Consider the following 25,176-nt stretch of genomic DNA (forward strand, 5'->3'; position numbering starts at 1 on the left):
TCTCAGAAAGAAATGTGTAAAATTACTCTCCTGGACTGGAGGGATTTGGAAAAATTGAGGGTTTTTTACCTTTAATGAAAAAAAAATAAAATACTGAGGGAAAAAATAATGCCTTAGCCTATAAATAAAAAAGGACTTGACCTCCTGGATACATCTGTGGCTACTCTTGATGTTAGTTGGAGTCTCCAAACCCACCTATGCAAAGGTCACTAAGTGAAAATCCTTCTTCAGTGTCTTCTTTTTCAGTGTTTCAGAATGCTGTGGAGGTAGGGAAAAGCACTGTAGAAAAGCTATTGAAAGTTCATTATAAAGCCTCCATATGCAAGCAGGTTATTTAGAATGTTAGACATTACTTTGGAAATTAAAATGTGCTCCAGATATATATTTGTAGTAATTTGATAGCCTAAACCTTGTTTAAAACTAATTTCCTACATATTGATTGGCTTAAGAAATTGCTCCAATTTGTCTGGAAAACCTGATTTAGAATTATTTTGGTTACAATTGTCTGAAATAGAATCTTATATGACAGCACATAAATTATGCTGTTTTCTTTCTATTTTTGCATAAGCATTTAAGAATGTATTCCCAAATGTTCAGGTTACCAATGTGCAAATGATTTGATGAATCCATAGGAAATGAAAAACAAAGATAAAAAATATGAATATTTAGGAAGAAGTATGAATGTTGTAAAGTGAATTATAGGTTCTGCTGTATGGATTTTAATGCTCTTTGAGAATTTAATGCATTTATTTAGCAGGACCTTTAGCATATTTTTTTTACAACTGCAGCATAATAATTAATTTTACTTTATCCTTCATTTAAGTGTTAAATCTGTAATATTTTACAGCTTCCATAGTTGTTTATGTTTGCACACAGTGAGTATATGCAAGATATTCAAGCCTAATTTCTTTTCATTCCTTCTATAAATGAGTTTTCATTTATTGATACAAAACTGCCATTACTATGTTAACTGTTTTATTTCTCCTAAAATTAAATGTGCAGCTCCAGTTGCAGTTAAACCAAGATCTAGGCATCTTGCATCAAGATGATGGCTCATCAAAAAATAAGAGAGGAGTTCTTCCCAAGCACGCTACAAATGTGATGAGATCTTGGCTTTTTCAGCACATAGGGGTAAGGACTGAGCATGGGCAGTTTTTATGTAGCTCTTTCATGTGGTCTCTTACAATTTTTCTTCATAAACAAGTTGAATTTATTCTGTTGTCAGTTATGGAATCTCAGTTCAGCTTTCCCTGGAGTCATTTGGAGTAGTTCCACAGTCTAATGCTGGTTGACTTTTAGTAATGTTTTAATAAATATGTTACATTTGTACTGCATGGTCTCAATAAGTGCTTTTACAAGGCCTTTCTTCATTTCACTGTGTTGAGAACTTAATGCTCTCTACACCCTGGTTCATGGCACAAGGAAAAGTAATTGCACCTGTATTTTGCAGTGTTTTAGGGGTATTTCACATTTTCTGTCTTTATCTCCTTTCCAGTCCTTCTGATGTGTACCAAGCATGTCACTATCTGCTTGTGCTTTCAGTTGTCCTCCCTTTGCATGAATACTTTGAGAGGATAAATGGCTCCCAAGCTATTTCAATGCTGAGCTGATTGATACTTTGCCTTTTACAACTGGTTTGGAGCAGAGAACTGATCCAGGGAAGCTGCGTGTGCACTTCTTGTGTTACGTGCCCTGTCCTCATCTGCTTAGAGCAGCTTTATTTAACTCCAGTGCTCCTTTATTTAACTGAGTGCTCCTCACTTCTCTCATATGACACTGCCCTGGCCAGCAGAACTAATCAGAGCTGCTCACATGCTGTGCTGCCCAGGGATCACGCTCTTTAATAAAAACTGTCAGCCATGAGAAGCTTTTTCTTCTGAATTACACAGCAGTAGCTTCATGTGCCACAGACACTCTCAAGGATAAAATCAGTTTTTGTGTAGTAAAGCACTCTTTGTTGAATTATTTTCGTCTATAAAAGTTTGTGAGGTTTTCTAAGGTTTGTGTTTTAATGAGTCAGGTGGCCTTAATCCACCCTTTTTAATCAGATATAATAAAGGAGTTCTTATTTTTGATGAGGAGATGGAAAACAAGCTTATGCTTTTTTTGTTTGCTTTTCTGGCCTCTGTAGCATCCATATCCAACAGAGGATGAGAAGAAGCAGATTGCAGCACAAACAAATCTGACACTACTCCAGGTTAACAACTGGTAAGAGCAAAGCCCTTAATTTAATATCTGTCCTTGTCTCCACGTGCTTACAGCTCAGAAATAGTGAGGAGGATAACTTGGACATCTGGAGTTGAACTTAAACATTCTACATATGTTACAAAACATGTATAGAAATACAAGAGCTATGCACTGGCACACAAGCATGTTATTTTTATAAGATATAATAATACTCATGCCATTTAAATTATATAAGGACTCCAGAAAACATTGCAGCACTAGGAATTGTGTTCTGTTCCAGTGCTGAGAGAGATGGAAGTACTCTCATCTCTCTTCTGCAAGTGAAGTCTAAAGGCATTTAGTGGCCTGGTGGCTGCAGGTGTTTAGGAAGTTACTGTTAACAGATTCTGTTCTTGGATCAAAGGGTGCTCTCCTGAGCAGTGATGTCTGAATGGAGAGGCAGTTCCTCAGCTCCACCAGTTCATGGTTCAGCAGGTTTTGTCATGTCTTATCTTTCCTGGAGGTGTAAGATAAGACACCTGCCCTGGAGAAGAGAGGAGGGAAGGTGCTGACACATGTCCTGTTCTCCTTGTGGCATCAGTTCCTAAAATTGCTGCAGCAAAGTCCTGCTGGGATCTGCCTCAGATTTCAAAGATGACACTGGCTGTGAGGCTGTGGAGGGGTCCAGGGGGGAAATAGCCAAGATAGTGACAGAATACTGGTTCCAAAAGTGGAACAGGGTGGCTGTGCCTGTGTGACATGTGGCCATGGAGCTCTGTGCTGGGATCTGACTGCTGTCTTTGCAGAGCATTCTGTTACAACTTAGGAACCTGCCAGCTGCACCTGATTTCCTCCCATTGCAGGTAAACTTGGGACCTAGATGTATCATTTTGTATTTTTTTGAAGATGATGTCTTCAGTCACAACTCCCTGCCATAGCTTACCATGCTGAAGTTGATTCAGTTTCAGTATTTTCTTGTTCACTAGCAGAAAGGGGAAGGGCAGCAATGAGCATGCTAAAGTAAGGAAGTGAAAATTAGAGAACTAAAAGGAACCAGGACAGATCTGACAGATGTGTTTGCTGTCATCTCCTGGATCAGGAGCCAGCCCTTGGAAAGGCAGGGAGCCTGTGAAATAAGTGATGCAGAAGCTTAAGGGAGTAAATGAAACCAGACCAAACAAAGCAGGTTAGGCAGGGGCTAGACTTTAGGTGAACCCTAATGAGAGGAGTATCAGCTTTCTGAGCTGGGCTGTCAGCAGGTTTTCTGGTGCTTAGTTTTTAATAAGATCCTGAAGGGTACATACATCTGTTGTGCTGTCTGGAGAATTTTTCCTTCTGAGGTGGGGGAAAAATGCTGTTAGCTGCAAAATGATAGAAGTGCTTTCTTAGCTAGTTTGGCAAAATTGAAGGATGCTAATGTTCTAGGAGTGGTTCTACACTTTAAAAAGAATGTGAAGCCCAGCTGATAGAAGATTTCATATTCCTATTTTTTTTTTTCCTGCTGCATACTTTGTGAATGTGAGAGAGAGACACAGAATTTACAGCCAACTGGTCCTAAGTTCACCTTGCCCTTGATTGTATTTAGGTTTATCAATGCTAGAAGGCGAATTCTTCAGCCAATGCTGGATTCCAGTTGTTCTGAAACTCCAAAAACAAAGAAGAAAACAGCTCAGAACCGACCAGTGCAGAGGTTCTGGCCTGACTCCATTGCCTCAGGAGTTGCTCAGCAGCAATCGAACGAGCTCACGATGTCAGATGGTGAGGAGAGCTGCCTGAACATGGAGCAGAAAGTTATTCCTCTCTGACAGGGAAAGGGAGGGTTTGATGCCTGTGCTGGGAGGGAAACTTCTGGATGTTTCAGTATTAATGTGGTTTTAATCTGGGAAAGCATAACAGAAATATGTCACTTTTTCCTCTCTTTAACACTTTTCTGTGGTTTAAGCAAGGGTATTGTATTGGAATTCATGTTGAGAAACTTGCTTTTGTTTCAGAAGTTATGAAATGACAGAATAAAAGATGTAAAACTGAGATGTACAGCTGAGTTCTCTCTGTGTGCACGTCAGGAGTGTCCAGTTAGATGAGCAACACTGGGCTGCAGCTTCATGGCTGAGCAGCTGCAGTTCCATATCTGCCTCACGTTCTTCCAGCTGAACAATGAGAGGCAGAAAAATATCACAGAACCTCCACAGACTTTGACTGAAGTAACTTCCTCAGTGTCAGATCAAACAAAAAGATTTAATTTAAGAAAGATAAATAACTGCTTTAATGCCAGGATCATCCTTTCTGTCCTGCTGCTTGGTGCTTTATTCTTTCCAGTTGTAACAAATTTTCCTTCAGCCTCTGTGGTGGTGTTTACAGGGGTTTCAGGATGAGGGAAGAGATGAGAATGTTGACTTTATGTTTCAGAAGGCTTGATTTATTATTTTATGATATATAATATATTAAAACTATACTAAAAGAATAGAAGAAAGGATTTCATCAGAAGGCTAGCTAAGAATACAAAAAGAATGATAACAAAAGCTTGTGACTGACTGAGACAATCTGGACAGTTGGACTATGATTGGCCATTAGTTAGAAACAACCACATGAGACCAATCACAGATCCATTTGTTGCATTCCACAGCAGCAGATAATTATTGTTTACATTTTGTTTCTGAAGCTTCTTGGCTTCTCAAAAGAAAAAATCTTAAAGAAAAGATTTTTCATAAAACATGTCTGTGACAAGCCTCTGCTGGATCTGACAACAGCTGTATCCACTGAAGTTACCTTGAATCTGAACCTTTTGAATCTTGAACATTTTGAACCTTGAATCTACCCTTTTTCTGCAAGGAATTAAGCTGGAATACTTTGCAGAAATGGCCTTGTGGTGACTTGATTGGAGAATCGCTGTAGTGGGTGTCCATAAGACAGATTTAAGATTCACAAAGCAAAGTTTAAGATTCTTGACCAACCTAATTCTGGCATTTCCTGACATTAAGTATTTGACAACCTGTGTATCTTCTATTTGAATGTAGTTCCTTGAGTTTCTGTGGTGGGTGGCAGTTGATTAGAGATAACTGTTCTGCGGTAGCTGCTGATTAGAAAAAATCCCCGCTACCCATAAACAGAAGGCCAGAAAGGTGCTGAGGTGCTGTGCTTGTGCCTCCTGCAGGTGCTGTCGTGACCATCACAGCTCCAGTGAACATGAATGTGGACAGTCTGCAGTCCTTGTCCTCGGATGGTGCCACCCTGGCTGTGCAGCAGGTGATGATGGCAGGGCAGAGCGAGGACGAGTCCGTGGACAGCGGCGAGGACGACGGCGGCGACCTCTCGACAGCCAACATCAGTGGGCTGGTCTTGGACAACAGCGACTCTCTGCAGTAGGAAGCCAGAGAGCCTGGAGGAAAAAAACACTTAGGAAAAAGAATGGACTGACTGACTGACTTTTTATAGTTTGCACAGCAAACATTTTACACAAGTTTTATTTCTAATATGTTTTATATGTAGATATAGAAGGGTGCACTTTTTTGTATTTCATAGTAAGCTTAAAGAGTGTTTTTGCAGGTGCAGCAACTTCTTTCAAATGTGTTTTGGTTTGTTTTGTTGGTTTTTTTTTTTTTTTTTGTTTATTTTCCTTTCCTTATTTCAGAAAATTATATCTAGTAATATAAAGAACCACATAAGCACCCCTTTGTTCTCTGAATTGGAAGTGCTGCAGTTTCTGAGGAATTATGCAGTTTCAATTAGTGCTGTTATTTAACACAGCTTTTGATGGGCAGGTGATGTAAATTTAAAGCATGTGACACTAGTGTGTGAAACTTGATTATTGAGTTAGATGCATATATTTGAAAGATGCTTCTGCACCTTAAAAACTGCTAGTCTGAGGTGGACAGCAACACACATAAAAAGGAACTGTTGATGTGTGATTCAGTAGAGAATGTATGGCAATTTAAATAAGTTTAGTTTCTCTCATAGTCCGTGAGCCTGTTTATCATTTGCTATAAAAACTCCTATTTTTACCTTGCTGGGGTTATTGGATAAAAAAAAAAATATTTTTATAAATTCAGTAGAAATTGGGATGACAACTGTATTAAGCAGGAGGAAAAAAAAAATAATTTCCAGAGGGGAAAAATAAATGTTTAGTATTCCTATTTGGAAGGTCTGAAAATTGACCCAATTTAATAAACAAGCCTACAGTAGCATTCTATGATTCTCAGCTATCCCACAGTGATATACTATATTTGATAATAGCATAAGAAGGGCCCACTGTTTGATGGGATTTTGATATTGTCAAACATTGATTTATATTATGTGTAAACTAATATTCAAATTGCATAACTCTGTATCTAGACTTGTATCTGAAAATATTTGCTAAATGAATATTCAGGTAAGTAAGTTCAAATACCCACAACTTTTCCAATTATTAGAGAAATTTAACAGTTTATAGTTTGTACAACTGAATCTAAAAAAATGAAAAGTTGCCTACTATACAGTCATGAATTCTGCTATTTTATTGCATTTGAAATATTTTCCCCTAATACAAAAAGAAAAATATAACATGGATTTATATAAAATTTCTTCAGATCTGAAGTTTACTACCAGAATATACAGCAGGCTTTGTTAGAGTAGGAAATCCTTGTGTGTCATTTAAAAAACGAAGAGCTGGTGATAAAAACAGCTGGGTTTTGGTTTGGTTTTGTTTTGGGATTTTTTTTTTTTTGTTGTGGTAACAGTTAATTTCTTTCATTTTCCCAAGGTTTGAAGTCTGTGATTGTCTATCCATGAACACTTGCTTTTGGAACTTTGTATTTCCCATTGTTGAGTACAAATAAGAGACTCAAGAGCCTCATGCTATGATCAACACCCTCTTTTGTCCCTGTCCATTTGTCACAGTGTTGGCTTAGATCAAAGCCAGAATTTCCTTCTGATTTTGACCAAATCTGGGCGTGTTTCTGACATGACAGGGAGAAAGGTGGTCACCTTTAGAATCTTCAGACACTGTATTTGAACAAAGCCCTTTGGCAGATGCAAATATTTAATTGAATACTTAATTTGTGCTTCTCAGAACACTCAGGCACACGCTGAGGTCCCCTTGGTTTCAGGAGGATGGAGGATTGTGCTGCTGGACATGCTGAAGGGGCTGGAAGCTGCTCATGGCAGATTGTCTTCCAAGGCAAGGCTGAGTTGGTAGGAAGAAAAGCTTCAGGAGAAAATATCAGTGGCATTGCCATACACACATGGAGACTAACAGGAATTCTCAGTGACTGGGAGTTGGTTTTGTTTTTTATTTTTAATGGTTTTTACTCAACACGAGAGGTGTTTCTGCTCTGGCTCTCACTGAGCCCTGGCTGATGATCTTCCTTAGTTCAAGTGCTGTCATGATCTGCTCCACTGGACTGGTGATTTCTAAGAATTTGTTTTCTTCTGACTTCTCTGCTTTGCCACTCATGTGCCATGTTTGATAAACAGCACAGTAAATGAATAATGGGAGATGAATTAGGAAGGCTTTGACATAGCATGGCTATCTCAAAGGCTGCTGTCAAATCCAGTTTGACCCCAAAGCACTTTAAAAGACAAACCATGTACAAATCCTGCTCCTTTGGAAGCATTCAGCCTAGGGCCAGACCTGGCCCTACAAAAGATAGCTCAGATTACTGGAACTCAGATTCTGTATTTTTGGTTTTAATTGTCTTTAACTCCAAGAGTGCTCCATTACCCCCACCATCTCCATTCAGTAGCAGATTATATTTGTTGGTTTGTTTGGGGTTTTTATTGGAAACAACCAGGCCTCAGGGTTTGAAAACTTCTGAAAGTTTATTTTTCAGAAAGAAGCCATTTTCTAGTTAGTTTCTTTTAATTTTATTTTAAATTATTTCTCCCCCCACCTTACATGCAGCAGAAGTTCTCTTCTTCCAAAACATGACCTTGTCTTCGGCTACTTTATCAATTCCTGGAGACTCAAGTTGACAGAGTGTACTGTGAAAGGGGAATATGGAATAGTTTCACTGTCAGATTAGAAACATTAAAAAAATACAGGGACTTGAATTCCTATAACTGAAAAGGCTTCACCAGTGTAAAAGTATTGCTTAACATATGAAACTCAAATATTTTCTTTCAGTTTAGTGAGAATTCTGTAGTGGGTGTGAACTGCAGGGAAGTGCTTGTTCTTTTCATGATTTAAAAGAAGAAAAAATGAATAGTTTGGGGTTTTGTTTTTTTTTGTTTGTTTGTTTGTTTTGTTTTTGTTTTTGGTTTTTTTTTCTATGTAGGAAAGATTGCTGGTTTCAGCAAAGCATCACCATTCAGGAAAGGTACATGTTTACATTAGTTAAAAAGTCTTTACAGGGGACCTGATTTGAGTCTGTGTATAATTCCCCCTGCCCCCAGTTAAAGTCATATTCATATGCAATGGAACTAATTTGGGTTTTGAATCAATGTGATTCTTCTGCAAACACAATTATTGAAAAAAATTTTTTTCACTCTAACCCAAAACAGGGTTCTCAGCCCGATTTTTTCAATATTCCTGGAACAGGCAAGGCAATTTTCTGTTGTTTTTTATTAACTTTGGAAGCATTGCAGTTCAGCAAATCAATTCCAAAACGATCAGGAGAGGTTTCTGACTGACTGTTACAAAGAAACAATCACGTCAGAAAATACTCAGAATCAACTCTGGCTTTGCACAAGGTTTTCTCCATCTGGATTTTGTGTCTCAATGGAGTCCTGCTGACCTCAGGGAAGCTCCACATGGATCCATGTCAGGCTCATTTGCCTTCTCCTGGTACCTGCTCTCTGTCAGGAATATTTGGAGAGCCCTCCAGCTCTACCTTGCTGCACACCTGGGTCTTTTCCAGTGGAAACCTGGGTATGGATGAAGAGCTTGGCAGGGCAGGATTTCATGGTGACCTGGGGTGCAACAAATAAATTGTTTTTTGATGTTCAAGATGCAGCCAGGAGGCAGAGCTGAGTGAGGAATTGCAGTTCCCAGTTCCTGTGCTTCCGAAGCAGCTTTAGGTCCATGGATATTGGAGTGGAATAGGAGCACACGTGGCTCAAAGCCCAGCTCCTGGCCTGAGCTTGGCTCAGTTGGTCAGAGATTGGTGCCAGTGACAGCCAGGCACAGCTCTGATCCCCACTTGGGCCATTCCCTGGGGAGCTGGACTCCTTGTGGGTCCCTTCCACCTCAGACATTCTGTGAATTAATCCATGGATTTGTTTCTGGAAGAATCACAAGTCCACCTTCCTGACTTTAGGAACTTGGCAGCCCAAAGCCTTTCCAAGGGATGATAGTTGCACTTAAACAAACAAAAATCCACAACACCCTGGCGTTCTGAAAAATTGGAACACATGCATTTCATTGTAATTAAAGTTGATTTGACATTTTATTTTCTGAAGCTGAGTCATCTTGGGAGAAAAAAAAATGAATAAGTGTTTGTCTATGCAAGACACAAATGTCAAAAATGTGTGAATTACCCATATTTAGGTACTGTATTGTTATTGTCTTTCTGACTTCTGTTCCTTGATTAGTCTCTTCAACCTTTCAGCCTTACATTTGGCTTGGAGTTGAACAGGCAAAATGTAGTTTTGAAATCCTGTTGGAAATGTAACTAACCTTCATTCCCTCATGAAAATCTCGCATGTTAAACAATTAAATGAAATGTTTTGGTTTCCTAATAATAAATTCAAGCTCTCACCACCTCCTGAAAACAGCAGATCCATGAACACGCACGTGTGACTGTGATGTGCAAACCACCCAACCAGCAGCTGGATGCACTTTGCTCTTCCCTCTGCTGAGGACAAAAGCAGCTTCATTTTGCCAAACTCAAACTCAGCATGGATTCCTTCCCCCCCTCCCCTGCCCTTGGCATGCTCAGCTCCTTCAAAGACCTTCTGGGTTGTTTAATTTTCAAGTCCTACAAGAGCCTGATGGTGCAGTGCAAAGTGCAGTGAAATTGGCACTGATGTGTTTTTTTGGTGGTTGCCCAAATCAGGTAATTTGTTCATTCCCGTCACCTGGAAATACAAAATCCATTCCTTTTCTGTGACTTAGTTCTTTAGGACCTGCTGAGTGATCACAGTTGGTTTTGCCAGAGAAAAGCAAGGTGTGAGAAGGCAGGGAAATGCCTTTCCAACCTTGTAGACACCCATAAAGACTCATAGTTGGTGTTAATAAAATCCAGTGTTTCAGGTGGTGACAGAAGCTGCCCATGACCTGCCCAAGGATTGCAGCACTGGGTCTGTACAATTGACAATCTTTAAAATGTGAACCCTGTAACTTTTCTCTCTTTGGTTGTTAAGGGATTTTGGAGCAACTGATCTATCAAGGGATGAAATTAAAAATGAGAATATGCTTCATGGATGATTTATTTTTACACTGCTGCTCTCTGTGAACAGAAAAAGCACATTTTGGAAGCAAAGCATTTACATTGCTTTAACAGTATTGTTTGGCTGAAAGACAAATACGTTTTCAGGAAATCTTGAGCAGAGTTTCAAACTATTTAACCAGTTCTTGGCCAGGGAAAGTCCTTGGCCCTTGTATTTGTTTGGGGTTACTTGTTTATGCAAATGAAGAAAAATGTTTACTAGTTCTTACCAGTGTGGGGATTTTTATTACTCTTTTGTAATGCAGGAGCAGCTTGGATGAAAGAAAGAATTAGCAGGTAAATAGTCCACAATGTTTGTGACTTTGGGTGGGGTTTTCTTTTTGTTGTTGTTTCGAAATTATTAATTAAAATGGCATGGACATCAAACTTCAAGTAATGGTTCCAAGCATATATGGTAGTGACTTATTTGAAAACACTTCCTCCCTGCAAATCCCATGTGTTAACTTGTTTAGCCAGATTGAAACACATCTCTAAAATTACCATGTTCTACCAAATCAGAAATCTTCAGGAAATGAGCAGCTCCTTGATTACAAGATTCTTCTCAACTAAGAATCTCAAACTCATTCATATCCAGCAAATTCTGCTCAGCAGAGATTAAATCAGATTTAGGTAGTTTTGGATTTACTTTTGTTGAGTACTGGAGCAGTATTTATTCCTGCTGGAGCATTATTTATTCCTGCTGTCTCTTCCCCAGCATCTGGCATGGTGACACCCACGAGTGCCTCCAGAGGGAAGAGAGCAGATTTTGGATCATGTTTGTGGTTAGAGGGTTAATCTGTGGATAGACAAGTAGTTTGTGTTGCAGACAAAGGAGTATTTATCATTTCCTTGACTGGCATTAGAAGGGTGTCTGAGAGTAGTGACAATAACTCCTGGTGATATAACTGGAAATAATTTTAACTCCACTGCTGCCAGGCAGCAATTTTTTCCTTAATCTGAAATGAATAAACAAACTAACAAACAAAAAAAATCCCCCACCTGAAAAGCACAAAGGGGAATGGCTTCAGACTGAGAGGGAGTCGGGTTAGATTAGATCCTAGAGAAGATTCTTCCCTGGGAGGGTGGGCAGGCCCTGGCACAGGGTGCCCAGAGCAGCTGGGGCTGCCCCTGCATCCCTGGCAGTGCCCAAGGCCAGGCTGGACACTGGGGCTTGGAGCAGCCTGGGACAGTGGAAGATGTCCCTGCCCATGTGAGGGAAGTTGGAATTGGATTAAGGTCCCTTCCAACCCAAACCATTCTGTGATTATATGATTATGTCAACTAAATTAGGTCCCATATTGAGTATTTTTAGTTGGATGGTTTCAAATTCCCCTGAGAGATAAATCCCCTCTTCAAGAAGCCATTACAGGAATCAGAAGTAAATAGTTGTAAATAACTGGTGAGCTGGTTTGCTTTTGTGGAGCATCAGTTTACAAAGCCCTTTAGTCTGCAGCTTAGGGCTGTTCCTAAATGACTCTGTTCATAAAAACCAGAGCAATATCCTCACAGCTAAAGCAAAGGAAAATAAACTACACACACAGTGTGAAATGAGAATTCTGCAAAAACAACCCAACAACATGGCTGGGACACAGTAGGTATTTATTTATCCATATATAAATTCATGCAAGTTCAGAGTGTGTGAGTTATGTGGGATTACATCTGTCGTGTATTTAAAACAGAATTAAAAATCAATTTTGGTACCCTCCTAAAATCTGAAAGCAATGTGACTTGTGCAGGTGAAGTTTGGTTTTTCTTCCTGATGCAACTGAGCTGTGATCTAGGGCTTGTGAAGTAATCAGGGAACATCTGTGGGTATTTCCCTTCTCTGTTGGACTTTGGTGTCACCACTGCACAAAGCAGGAGCTGAGGCCCTTGGACCAACTCCTGAAAATTATTCCTTGCACATTTTTCATTAACTTGATCCTGAATCCTAAATACAAACTGAAGCATACACTAAATGTGACTGTGGTAATAAAAATTAATTTAGATAATTTTTGCTAAGATCCAAGGATTTCTCAAGTTAGATTTTTGGAAGTCTTGAAGAAATATGCAGATCATACTGGGCAGGGATTGTCCCTCTGTGCTGGCCCTGCTGAGGCCACACCTCAGGGGCTGTGTCCAGTTTTGGGTCCCTCAGTGCAGGAGAGCCCTGGAGGGGCTGGAGCGTGTCCAGGGCAGGGAACGGAGCTGGGCAGGGATGGAGCCCCAGGAGGGGCTGAGGGAGCTGGGCAGGGGCTGAGGCTGGAGCAAAGGAGGCTCAGGGGCCCTTGTGGCTCTGCACAAGTCCCTGCCAGGAGGGCACAGCCGGGGGGGTCGGGCTCTGCTCCCAGGGAACAGGGACAGGAGCAGAGGGAACGGCCTCAGGCTGGGCCAGGGCAGGCTCAGCTTGGACAGCAGCAGCAGGAATATATTCAATTAAAGGGTTGTTAAGCATTGGCAGGGGCTGCCCAGGGAGCTTTGCAGTGCCCAGCCCTGGAGGTGCCCAAGGAAGGGCTGGATGTGGCACTCAGAGCTCTGGGCTGGGGACAAGGTGGGGACCAGGCACAGCTTGGACTCGATCTCAGAGGATTTTTCCAACATTAATAGTCCTGTAATTAAGTATCCAGTGATTGACTTTCCACCTTGAGGGTTGTGTGCGTCCCTCCTCCTGCAACATCTCACTATGAGCTACAAACTATGGACACTTCCCTTAATTTCTTAACACTCATCAAATTCTGTTTCCTCACGTTTCTGCACAGCTCAGTTCATGGCCCTGTTTGGTCTTTAAGGTTTAGACTCCTTGCTCTCAGCAGAGACTGGCACACAGAAAAGACAAGGGGACTTATTGATATGTGCAATTACAATAATTACAAATTCAGTTACTGTGCAGATATTGATTTTTCTAAGATACTTAGAATATATAAGGTTCCATGGGCAGGATCCCAATTAAGGCCAGGAAGGAGAGAGAATATTTCTGTCCCTTTTTTTTTTTTAATACACAAAAGGACTGTTTTGCACAGCTGATTCTGGTTAAGTTTCTTAACTCAGTACTGTAGCTGGATCCAGACCTGAAAGCTCTTGAAAATTTTAAGCATCATCACCAAATGAAATTCGAAATGGCAAAATTCCAAAGGTTTTGAGGAACTGGGTTGGCATTTGTTAGGTAATGGCTATGCTGCTCTCCCAGCTTTCCAGATGCTGGAAACAATGTTCCTGACTCACTTGTACACACAGGAACACTTTCAGCAGCTCCAGAAACAATAGTTTTCCTCTAAGATCCTCCATTCTGCTTTCAAACAACTGGTTTTGCATTCTTATCCCTTTTTCTCTTTTTCTTTCCCCTTCCTTTCTTTGGAAACTGGCAACAATTAATCTTTGATCCATACCCTGGACTTTTTTGTGTCTCTTGAACTTCTGAACTGTGAATAGCCATGAATAATGACTCTGCAAATCACTCCAGGATTCAAAGCCAGCTGCTGGAAAAAGCCCAACAGCCTTGGAGAGCTGAGCTGTGGGTGCTGCTATGGATGCAGTATCAGAATGATTTTTAAAAAGCTGGTTTTAGTGGAGATGCACAATGCTGAGGCTAAATCATAGAACAGAATCAATTAAGTTGAAAAGACCTCCAAGATCACGGAGCCCAACCTTTCACCAATCCTCACTTTGTCTCCAACCCACAGCACTCCTATTAAATCATAAAACCCCAAATACACTTGTTTGTGTGCCTCCCATCCTTGTGCAATTTGCTGTTAATAAATGCACTGCACCTTTGGTGTGTCAGGGCAGCTTAAAATTTCCTATAATGAGCATATTCAAAAGTGTCAAGTGTTACCTCTCTCCCTTGCCCCAAATTTCAAAGAAAAACTATTTCTAGGGGTGTGTGCTCAGCCCATTACCAACACTGAGTGACTATGCTCTAATTTAATCAGGGGCTCCTCTAGGAAACCTCTGTTCTCATCCTGATCAGAAATCACCAGTGCAGAACCTGCCGTGGATCAAGATTTCTGATCACTTAAGAGCATAATAACTGGGGAAAAAACAAATGGCAAGCAGCCAGCCCCCCACACGTGGGCTCTGCAAATGCAGTCTGGGTGCTAAAGCTGTTTGGTGAGCACACCTGAGGAATTCACTTCTGGCAGGCTGCTGGAAAAGGCAGAGGGACTTGGGCGAACACTTCAACTTCTTGACAGAGCCGTGCCCAAAGGAAGACTCCTGATGGGCTTTCATTCATGAATATTTCAATGTTTTACAGCCTCATGAGGCAGGACCTGAAAGGGCTCGGGGATAAAGCATGGATCTATTTAAATAAACCATTTTATGATTAACATGATGAGGAAAGTCCCAGTCCCTTCCACAACTAACTAAACACCAGTAGTGATCCTTTACCAAAAAAAATAAAAAACCCCAAAACTCAATTGCTCCACGTGTTAAATGAGTTCTTTTTGGGAGCTGCAAATTTCAGCTTTGGTTTCAGTTCTCAGGGCTCATTTAGGGATGCACAGGAGTTTGTGTGTTGCTTTGCTCTTGAGAAACATTTGCAGTCCTTCCCTGCAAACATGTGCCTGGCTGTGATGCAAAGTGACAATGACCATGAAGGAGTAGCCACAAAACTGCCCAGACTGGGGGAAAATCTGACCTGGAAAAATACAAATAACACCAGCAATACTGTGTCCAAATTGCAGACAAGCACATGGGTGATTAATACTGGAGAATCCAGGACAACACCCATTCAAACAAAGCATGCCAGACCCCAGGACATTCAATTTAATGTCAGAATAAATTCTGACAACTGATCACTGTGAGTTTTTAATTTTTTCCCCGTGCTGTTCTTGGTCAAAGTAAAATAATGCAGCTCCTGCTTTCAGTGTGATGAAATGCAGACAGAGATCCTGGAGACAGAAGGTATTTCACATCAGAGCAAAGAAACTCTGCACCACCTCCAAGGAGCAGCTTGCAAAGGAGCCAACAGGGACCTTTTTGCAGGGATATTTGGCCAATAACTCTGTCATTGTTCCCGTGCTGACACTGGGTACCGCAGACAATCCCAATGTTATGCAGGGGCTGCCCATCTGTCGGTCACTCCCCCCTGCTCCAAGGTTATCAGTCACACAAAGCAGGGAGCCCTGAGACAGATAAGATGTGTGACAAAGGATAAACAACCCCAGGCAGCCCAGCACCCTCCCCAGGCAGTGAGGAGCCTTTGCAAATCCCTCCTGACTCCCTCTGGGTAATCCCTGTGCTTGCAAACCCCATCACTGCCCTGCAAACTCGTCCTGATCTCCTTAAATTCTTGGCAGATGCAAAAGAGAGCCAACCCCATGGACTTAAACACCCTCACCTCACAAGGGCATAGAGGATGTGTAATTTGTAACTATCTGGACAATTTGTAAATTTGTAAATACCTGGACAGCAGGTAAATAGAAACCTGTCATGGAAAGAATTTCCTGTGCTGCTGGTGGACACGGTGGCAATGGGATGTCTGGTGTCTGGAAGGTGAACAGTGAGCTTTAACCTCACTGAAAACCAAGATTTTTACACTGAATGGGGAAGAGAAGCGGGTGAAGTGTTGTCAGGTCAAGCCCCATTTCCTGCAGCAGAAGCATGGAGCAGCTGTGCTGTGAGGAAAGGCTGGGAGGATTGGGATTGTTCAGCCCAGAGGCTTTGGGGTGACCTCCTTGTGGCCTTCCAGTGCCTGAAGGGACCTACAAAAAACATGGAAAGAGAGAATTCCCAAGGGTCTGGTGTGACAGGACAAAGGAAACGGCTTCAAGCTGAAAGAAGGGGAATTTAGGTTAGATATAGGAAAAAAATTATTCACTCTGAGGGTGGTGAACTGGCACAGGGTGCCCAGAGAAGCTGTGGCTGCTCCATGCCTGGAAGGGCCCAAGGCCAGGCTGGATGGAGCTCTGAGGAACCTGGGACAGTGAAAGGTGTCCCTGCCCATGGCAGGGGAGTTGGAACTGTACAATCCTTAAGGTCCCTTCCCCAGTGGATGGAGACCCCTGCTGCATCCCAAAACCCAAATTCACCTGCTTCCTCCAACCTTTTCCTCACCCTCCACATGAAAGCCCCTTGCTCACTGGGGATTTTTATTTTTGGGGTTTTTTGTTTGTTTTTGTTTGCTTTTGTTGTTGTTTTGGTTTGAGTTTTTTTTTGGTTTTGTTTTTTTTGCAGTCAAACAGCAGAAGACAGAGCAGAAGAGAAGAAAATTTAAATAATCCCAGAGACCCACTTAAGGTATCCAGCTGTACCAGCAGCCAAGGTGGTTGGAGAGAGCCTTGTGTGGCCCAAGTAGCACCAGCTAAAACAAGAGGAAAACATGGGTGTCTTTATCAGTAAAGTCTTCAAAAGTTCACTGGTAACAATTATCTTATTCAATCCTTAAACGATTAACAATTATTTTATTCTATTCAATCGTTAAACAATAAAACAATTCTTTTATTCAACCCTTAAACAATTAACATGTGTTAATAACACAGCCTGATGAAGCTGTGGGTTTTATATATAGATATATTTATATGTGTGTGTGTATTTATACATGTCAAAGCACTCAGAAGATGCAGTATGCTGTATCCTGTGTCTGTATCCAGAGGACACAGTCACTGAGACACATTTTGGGGCATTCCTGCTGAACTGGCACTGACAGTGGGGCCAGCCCTGGGTAGGACCAAGGGGGCTGTGAAGGACAGAGACTTGAGTGCCACCAGGCTTTGCTCTGGAGGATGGAGACAGGAGAGGGGTTCATCTCCCATGAACCCAGAGCTGTGCTCACCCACCAGCTCCTCCCAGCTCATGAAAAGCTTGGAGAGAAGGTGTCAGCCAGCCTTCTGGTCTTGGTCCCACCACAGGACAGCATTACAGGAACAAAAAGCCTGGCTCCTGGGAGGAGGTTCATCCAGAGAGTTTAATATAAACAGCCTATATAAACACAAACACATACAAAAGCAGAATCACCTTCCAAATAAATAAACAGCTGTGTTTGCCCCAGTTACACGCTAGCAGCAGCCAGTTTGTACCTGTGGAACAAACCTCACAAGCAAGCAAGCTCACCCCCAGCAGACACCTTGCCCTGGCCCATGAATGACAGAGAATGTGGCATCCCCCCTGTCCAGAGGGCAGCAACCCCCAAATCCTCAGGGACCCTTTGAAACTGTCCAAAAAGAGACAGAGGAAGCCTTTTACTTTATTGGAATAAAGGGAGAGGCCATGGAGCATTCCCCTGGGATCTCTCAAATTTTTGGAGGACACAGACTCCTTTTATCCCAATTTCCCTTCTGTCTTTCCCCCTTGGCTGAGGTGCTTGAGAGGTACAGACTGCCCAGAATGCCTGCTACCAGAGATTTCCCTCTATATATTATATTTCCCTCTATAACCCTCCCTTTTAGTTTTTAATTCTTATGGAACTTGGGCTTTTCCCCCATTGTTTCTTTCACCTTTCAACTCCCAATTTCCTTTATCCGCCAAGCCTAAAGTTTATCCGTAAAAGCAAAATCTCTTTTTTCCATTAATCACAGTGGAATCCCATTGATCAATCAGTGGAATCCCATTCTCCAATCAGTGGAACCCTCCCCATTGTTTCTTTCATCTCTCAGTGCCAGTTTTATCTACCAACAGACCCCACAGCTTGTAAAGACAAAATCTGTCATTCCCCTCAAAGCCCCTCAGCAAGGATGCCCCAAAGCCCAGGAAGGTTTTGTGTAGCCATGATATTTTCTGAAAAATCCTTTCCTTAGGATTTTTTCTCCTGAGAAGCTGAGAGGCCTCAGGAACAAAATGTAACCAATGGTTATCTGCTGCTGTGGAATGCAACAGGTGCATCTGGGATTGGGCTCATGGGGTTGTTTCTAATTAATGGCCAATCACAGCCCAGCTGGCTCGGACTGTCTGGTCAGTCACAAACCTTTGTTATTCATTCTTTGCTATTTTATTCTTAGCCAGCCTTCTGATGAAATCCTTTCTTCTATTCTTTTAGTATAGTTTTAATATAATATATAACATAAAATAATAAATCAAGCCTCCTGAAACACGGAGTCAACATTCTCGTCTCTTCCCTCATCCTGGCACCCCTGCGAACAGGGTCGCAGGTGTCGCTGCGGCGAGGGCACCCTTCACTCCTGGGGCTCCGCGCACTCCATGTCCCCGCCCAGGGCAGGGCACCGGCACTCCCGGGAGCCGCGGCGCACGGAGGAGCCGGCGGGCACCGCCATCCCCTCGGGGTCGTAGCACACGCACCGGGGACACCCATCGGCCACCGGGCTGCCCAGGGCGCGGCAGGCGGGCTCGGGGCGCGGGCAGAGCGGGCTGCAGGCGATGTCGCCGCCGTCCCCGCAGCGGCACAGCCGCCGGGCGAAGTCGATGTAGAAGGAGCGGCCGGCGGGGACGCGGCCCCCAGGGAAGCCGTGGAGCTCGCAGTCGGCCTGCAGGTGGGGCGGGCAGGGGCAGGACAGCGGGCACGGGGGACAGCAGGCGGTGGCGCCGGGGGGCGGTGGCACCTCCGCGTCGCCCTCGGGGCACGGCGGGCAGGCGCTGCGGTCGCAGGCGGGACTGGGGGATGCGCTGCGGAGCAGGAGGGAGGCGAGGCACAGGAGGAGGGCGGCGGGGAGAGGCATGGTCCTGGTGGCCCTGGGGGAAAAGGGAAATGGGAGCAGGTGTCACACAGGGAGCGGCACACAGAGGGAGTGGCACACGCAGACACGAAGTGGCACACACAGGAATGTCACACGGAGTGGCACAGGCAGGGAGTGCCACACGCAGGGCGTGTCACACTGAAGGGAGTGTCACACAGGGGCACACTGAAGGGAGTGTCACGCAGAAGGGAGTAGCACATTGAAGGGAGTGTCGCACACAGACACGAAGTGTCACACACAGGGCACGTCACACGGAGCGGCATAAGCAGGGAGTGCCACACGCACACACGGTGCCACACTGAAGGGAGTGTCACACGCACACAGTGTCACACGCACACACAGTGTCACACTGAAGGGAGTGCCACACGCACACACAGTGCCACACACGCACACAGTGCCACACTGAAGGGAGTGCCACACGCACACACAGTGCCACACTGAAGGTCCTGGGCCCCTCCACAGGTTAGAGCCAGGGGATCAGCCCCATCTCCTTAAGGAGCCCATGGCTGGAGGTTGGGTCACCCATGGGTGCCCGTGGAGATTCTCAGTTCAGTCAAAGAAAGAACAAAGAATTTCTCCCAAGCCTGGGAATCTTGGAGGAAAGAATTAAAACAATAATTATCTCTCTTTCTGTAGCTATTGTTTATAGTTATGGCTCTTCACAGTGTGCTATTCACAGTCACCAGTGGTGTGAGATGGTTCTACTCTGAGGCCAATCAAGGATCACTTTAGCAAGTCACATTATAAAAAACCCTTTCCTTTCATTAAGTGAGCCCTCTGACCCCCCTGAAGACTGGAGTCTTTCTGTCCCTGATTCAACAGCATCAGGTGCCAGGAGGGTTTGCTCTAAATCAGGTGCCAGGAGGGTTTGCTCTAAATCAGGTACCAGGAGGGTTTTGCTCTAAACCAGAATCTCTCACCCCCAAAGCCCATCCTGGCCCTGCCACAGTGCCCTCCATCCCCAGGGCTCACACAGGTGGGCACTGCTGGGCACAGCCCACCCTGCAGCACTCACTGAGCCTTGGCATGGCTGCCCCATGGCAAATGGGACTTGCTCACCCTCGTGTTGGTGCTAACAATTGACATTTCAATGAGAAATTAGTTGTTCCTGGAAGGCATGCAGGCCTGGGCAGAAGCAGGGCTCACAGAAGCACTGTCTGCTTTGGTGCTTTGCCCTGTGGCTGCTCCAGGCACCAGGTCTGGGTGTCAGCTCCCAGCCTGTCCTGCTCTGCCACTCACTGCCTGCCTTTTCCAGCCACCTCACTCCTTCAAAGGAAGCCAAGGGGGTCACTCCATCTCTATTTGAACTGCAAAAACCTTTTTTCCTTAAGGAAGATGTTTCTAGTGTTGGGCATTCCTGTGGGACTCAGCTCTTTGTCATCTCCATTTCTTTGGCCAGCCTGTTCTTAGAGAGTCACTCCTGGCATGAAATTCCCTCCCTGTGCCTGCTCCCTCCTCCTCCTCCACTCACACCTTGGATGCACAGCACCTGGCATCCCAGGCTGAATCCTCTTCCTCTTTAAAGGCTGAGGACTCTTTTTTTTTTTCCAGCTTTTCAAGACCCAGTGTTTCCTCTAAATGCATTTTTTGGATCCCTTCCCTCTGTCTGAGTCCCCCTGTGTCCTGGTGTATTAAATACACCTTCCTCCTTCCTGCACTGGGTCCTTCCAGCTCTGGACTCTTCTCCCATTGCCACCTTTGATTACATTTATATCATCACCCTTTGATAACCCCAATTTCCTAATCTTGCAGGCATGCAACTACTTGCAGTTATTTCTTAACATCTCCTTAAACAAAAAACATTTGTAAGTTGCATAATCATAAAAAAAACCTTGAAAGCACAGACCCTGTCTGTTATCAATTAGAAAAAAGAAAAAAAGAAAGACTTTGAAGCTTTTCTGGTTTTAAAGCATGCTTTTGCTAGTTTAAGTACCTTAGACCAGCTTTGTCTTTGCTGGAGTTGTTCTGCCCCTTCCTTTCATTCACACATTTTAATCTAGTGGTTATTTGCTGCCATTCCCTGAGGACTGGCACAGAACCCAGCTGTCACTGACATCTTTTATGGAAAATCCTTTCCTTAGGATTTTTCCTCCTGAGAAGCTGAGAGGCCTCAGGAACAAAATGTAACCAATGGTTATCTGCTGCTGTGGAATGCAACAGGTGCATCTGGGATTGGGCTTATGTGGTTGTTTCTAATTAATGGCCAATCACAGCCCAGCTGGCTCGGACAGAGAGCCCAAGCCACAAACCTTTGTTATCATTCTTTGCTATTCTATTCTTAGCCAGCCTTCTGAGGGAATCCTTTCTTCTATTCTTTTAGTATAGTTTTAATGTAATATATATCATAAAACAATAAATCAGCCTTCTGAAACATGGAGTCAGATCCTCGTCTCTTCCCTCATCCTGATTCCCCTGTGAACACGGGCACACCCAGCCATGCTCCCCATGGAAAAGCTGCTGCTGGAAAGGAATTTCCTTCCCCAGGAGCTCCCTCCTGGCTGCCCCACACAGGCAGAGCAGGACACCCCCACCAACCATCACCGAGTCCCGGGAGAAGATTTCACACACCCCAACCATTGCCAGAACACCCCACCCCACCCAGCAGTGAAATTGGGCACCTCCAGCAGAGCCCATTCCCAGCAGAACCATTCCATGGGAGCAGCATCACCGGGCTCCCGCTATTCCCTGGGGAAATGCTCATCCTCCCCTCCCTTCTGGGGGATGCAGGCTGGCCCTGCCCCGTTCCCCGTGGCTCCCGGGTTACCTGCAGGGTGGGACGGGCGCTGGGATGCTCTGGGATCCCTTGGGATGCAGCCCCGCTGCTGCCCGCACCTCTATTTATGTGTCTGCACGGTGGGGCCCTGGCGGGGCCAAAAGGGAGGCGGGGAAGCCTCCAAGGTGCTGGCCCTGCCCAGCGAGATGCTTATCTCGCTGCCGGTGTTGGCTCTGTCTGAGCTCAGGCCAATCCCAGCTCTGTCCTGGCTCCCCACGCCCCTCTGGGCAAACCTCCCCGGGGTTTGTGAAGCACCATCAGCCCCCCTGTGCTGCACAGGCTGCTGGGGACAGGGACGCTGGAGGCCACAGGGAGGAAAAAAGGAGTTAAAAGCGGTGGGAAGGCAGAAATTCCCTCCTTGTGCCTGAAACGCAGCCGGCTCTGGGGTGATGCACCCCAAAATGTGGGAGCCAGGGAGTGGGCATGGACCTTCTCAGGGTACACAGCTTCCCAGGACAGGGCAGCTCTCCAGCCTTTAAAGCCCTTGGGGTTTGTTTTCCTCTGGATTGAGCTGCAGGGAGCCAAGGCTGTGGATCTCAGCAGGGAAGGGATGCACAAATTTCGTGTGCCTTGACCAGCACAGGCAGCCTGAGCTTCTTCCCCCTGGGCCATTTGGTCCCTGCTGTGGAAATGTCTTGCCCTGATGTGCTCATGATCTCCTTGGAAATGTGTCCCCCAACCCTACAGAACAGAGGGGTGCAGAGCAGAGGCATCTTGGGGCAGATGGGGCTGGAAAGCAGTGAAGGTTCTGGGGGCACACAGGGCTCACCCTTTGAGCAGTGTCACTACAGGACACGAAACAACACGACAGGCACACACTGCTGTTCTCAAGGTTGTGGGGTGTCGCAGGCATCTTTTATGAAAAATCCTTTCCTTAGGATTTTTTTCTCCTGAGAAGCTGGGAGGCCTCAGGAACAAAATTTAACAATGGTTATCTGCTGCTGTGGAATGCAACAGGTGCATCTGGGATTGGTCTCATGTGGTTGTTTCTAATTAATGGCCAATCACAGTCCAGCTGGCTCAGACTCTCTGTCCGAGCCACAAACCTTTGTTATCATTCTTTCCTATTCTATTCTTAGCCAGCCTTCTGATGAAATCCTTTCTTCTATTCTTTTAGTATAGTTTTAATGTAATATATATCATAAAATAATAAATCAGCCTTCTGAACCATGGAGTGAGATCCTCATCTCTTCCCTCATCCTCAGACCCCTGTGAACACTGTCACAGTTGGGAAGGATGAAAGTTTGCCAAGAAAGTCTCACAGATATGTGTGCTTAGGAGAAAGATTTTTAAATTTAGAGTCTGATGAAGGAATAGAGATGGAAGCAAGTTTTGATATAGAAGAAAAGAATTGCTGGGCCAGTCTGACTGGATAACCAAGGAGGCACAGGGTGTGTTAGGTAGAAGGGGTTTTTATGGCTTAGAGCAAAGGATAAACCCACCCCAAACAAGAAGATGTTTTTACCAAGCAGAAAGACAGCACAGGCAAACAAGTCAGCAAAGTTGCAAGTAGAAAAAAGGTCTCAGAATTTTCCACTGAAAAGAAAACTGAAAAACAACTTCTAGGTTAAACTGCAATGTACTGACTTTTAGTGATTGGAGAACAGTAACATGAATATGGTAATTACAGTAGTTATGACAGGCTATAGATAGAAGTTGAGGTATAGATTGGTTGTACTGCATGAAGATGCTCAGCAAAGAACAGTCTATAATGCATTGGAACCTAAACCAAAGGGTCTCCAGGCCTGCCTGCAGCTGGAGCTGACAGCTGTAGGCACAGCTCTGTCACCCACCACCCTGGGCTGCTGCAACCTCTTGGATGGAATAAACTGCATTTTGGAGAGTGCCTGGAGTCCTGCATCCCTCATTTCAGCTCTAACACAAGATGAAAAAAGGGGACTTTATTTTCTGACTCTAACATTTATAGTTTTCCAAAAGTGACAGTGGACTGGAGGGTGACAGTGCCACCTCTCCAATGACACTGGACAAACCAACAGCCCATCAAATTTCTCTTCTTCCATAAAAGAATGCAAAACAATGAGTTACTTACATAAAGTGTGTGAGAAAGTTCATTACAAGAATGTAAACATCAGAAGGCTTAGAAAATCTTAGAAAATCTTAAAAAATCAAGGTGACAGAGCAGGAGGTGCTGGGAGAAGGGCAGGGGTGGACCTGCAGGCTGAGGGAGCTCTGGAGCTGGACTCTGCACTCAGGACAGTGGGCTGGGATGCTGCCTGGCCTTCATCCACCTCCTGCTCCCCTCTCATGGCTCCTGAAGCCTGGAATTCCCCATCCCTCTGGTCCAGAACCCCCACAAGAGCTCCAGAGCAGCGAGCTGTGCCAAGCTGGGCAGCTTGGAGACATAAAATACTGACAGGGACTCAATGCTAGGGGAAGGAAAAGGAGCTCCAAGGCCTGTTTATCCAGAGGGGGTCATCCTGCCAGAGGACAGGCCCAGGGATGTGTGGAGAAGGGACAAAGGGTGGTGGGAGGGACACCTGGACACGCTGCTCTTGCCACTGGTGCTGTATGGGCACGGTGGGATGGTTCTGCATGGTCCTGCAGGGATTTCTGCACACAACTCACATGAAAACTCCTCCCTTGCCTCCTGAGGCCTTTTCCATGCCAGAGACACGGTGGGCAGGGTGGCACAGCCCTGTGGGACATCCTCAGGGTCACAGCTGGCAAACAGCAGGAGACACAGCAGTAGCATCCCCGGGCAGGGCAGCGCCACTGTTGGATGTGCCTGCAAAGAGCAGCCCCAGGGACACGGGAAGGGAGCCCAGGAGTGCCTTGGTGAGCCCAGGTGGAGCAGCCCTGGGGTATCTGGAGCTCACACCCACCTTTATTAGCTCCCACACTCATAGTTAACATAGAGAAGGAGTTGTAAATATTCGAGGTGGATACTCAGTGGTTACTTCACCTTTGCTGGAGTGCAGCTGCCTGTCCTGGAGCCTGTCTGCAGCTCACTGCCCTGCAGCCCTGCAGCTGCTGGAAGCCCTGGGCTCTGGATTAATCCATAACAGCCAGGCTGGTCCAGGTTCAGACTCAGTTCTGGGCTTCATGGAGTTATGGGGCACTTTCAGACTTACTCCCGTGAGTTTGGGATACGTGCATGGACTAACAGGTTTCACTTTGCCACAGAATTGCTAAAATAAATATGAAACTATGAGGGTTGGGCTAATCAGTTTGTTTTTCTGGACAAATATGGTTATTGCACAAGCAAAAACTCTCAGAAAATCTGATAATCGCTCCTGTCACTCAGGAAACAATGGACAGCAGAGACACTTTA

General features: G+C 44.6%; 1 protein-coding gene across 1 annotated transcript in view; it reads left to right on the forward strand.

Annotated features, from left to right (window-relative positions):
* PKNOX1 (PBX/knotted 1 homeobox 1) overlaps positions 1-10,898 on the forward strand; it is a 40,907-nt gene extending 30,009 nt beyond the window's left edge. The window contains exons 9-12 of the mRNA XM_036378663.1: positions 1,003-1,131; positions 2,132-2,208; positions 3,752-3,924; positions 5,318-10,898. Of these exons, the coding sequence (XP_036234556.1) occupies positions 1,003-1,131; positions 2,132-2,208; positions 3,752-3,924; positions 5,318-5,529 (591 nt within the window). The 3' untranslated portion in view covers positions 5,530-10,898. The remainder of the gene's footprint in view (positions 1-1,002; positions 1,132-2,131; positions 2,209-3,751; positions 3,925-5,317) is intronic.
* Positions 10,899-25,176: the final 14,278 nt, after the last annotated feature.

This window comes from Molothrus ater, chromosome 2, assembly GCF_012460135.2.
Source record: "Molothrus ater isolate BHLD 08-10-18 breed brown headed cowbird chromosome 2, BPBGC_Mater_1.1, whole genome shotgun sequence".
NCBI lineage: Eukaryota > Metazoa > Chordata > Aves > Passeriformes > Icteridae > Molothrus > Molothrus ater.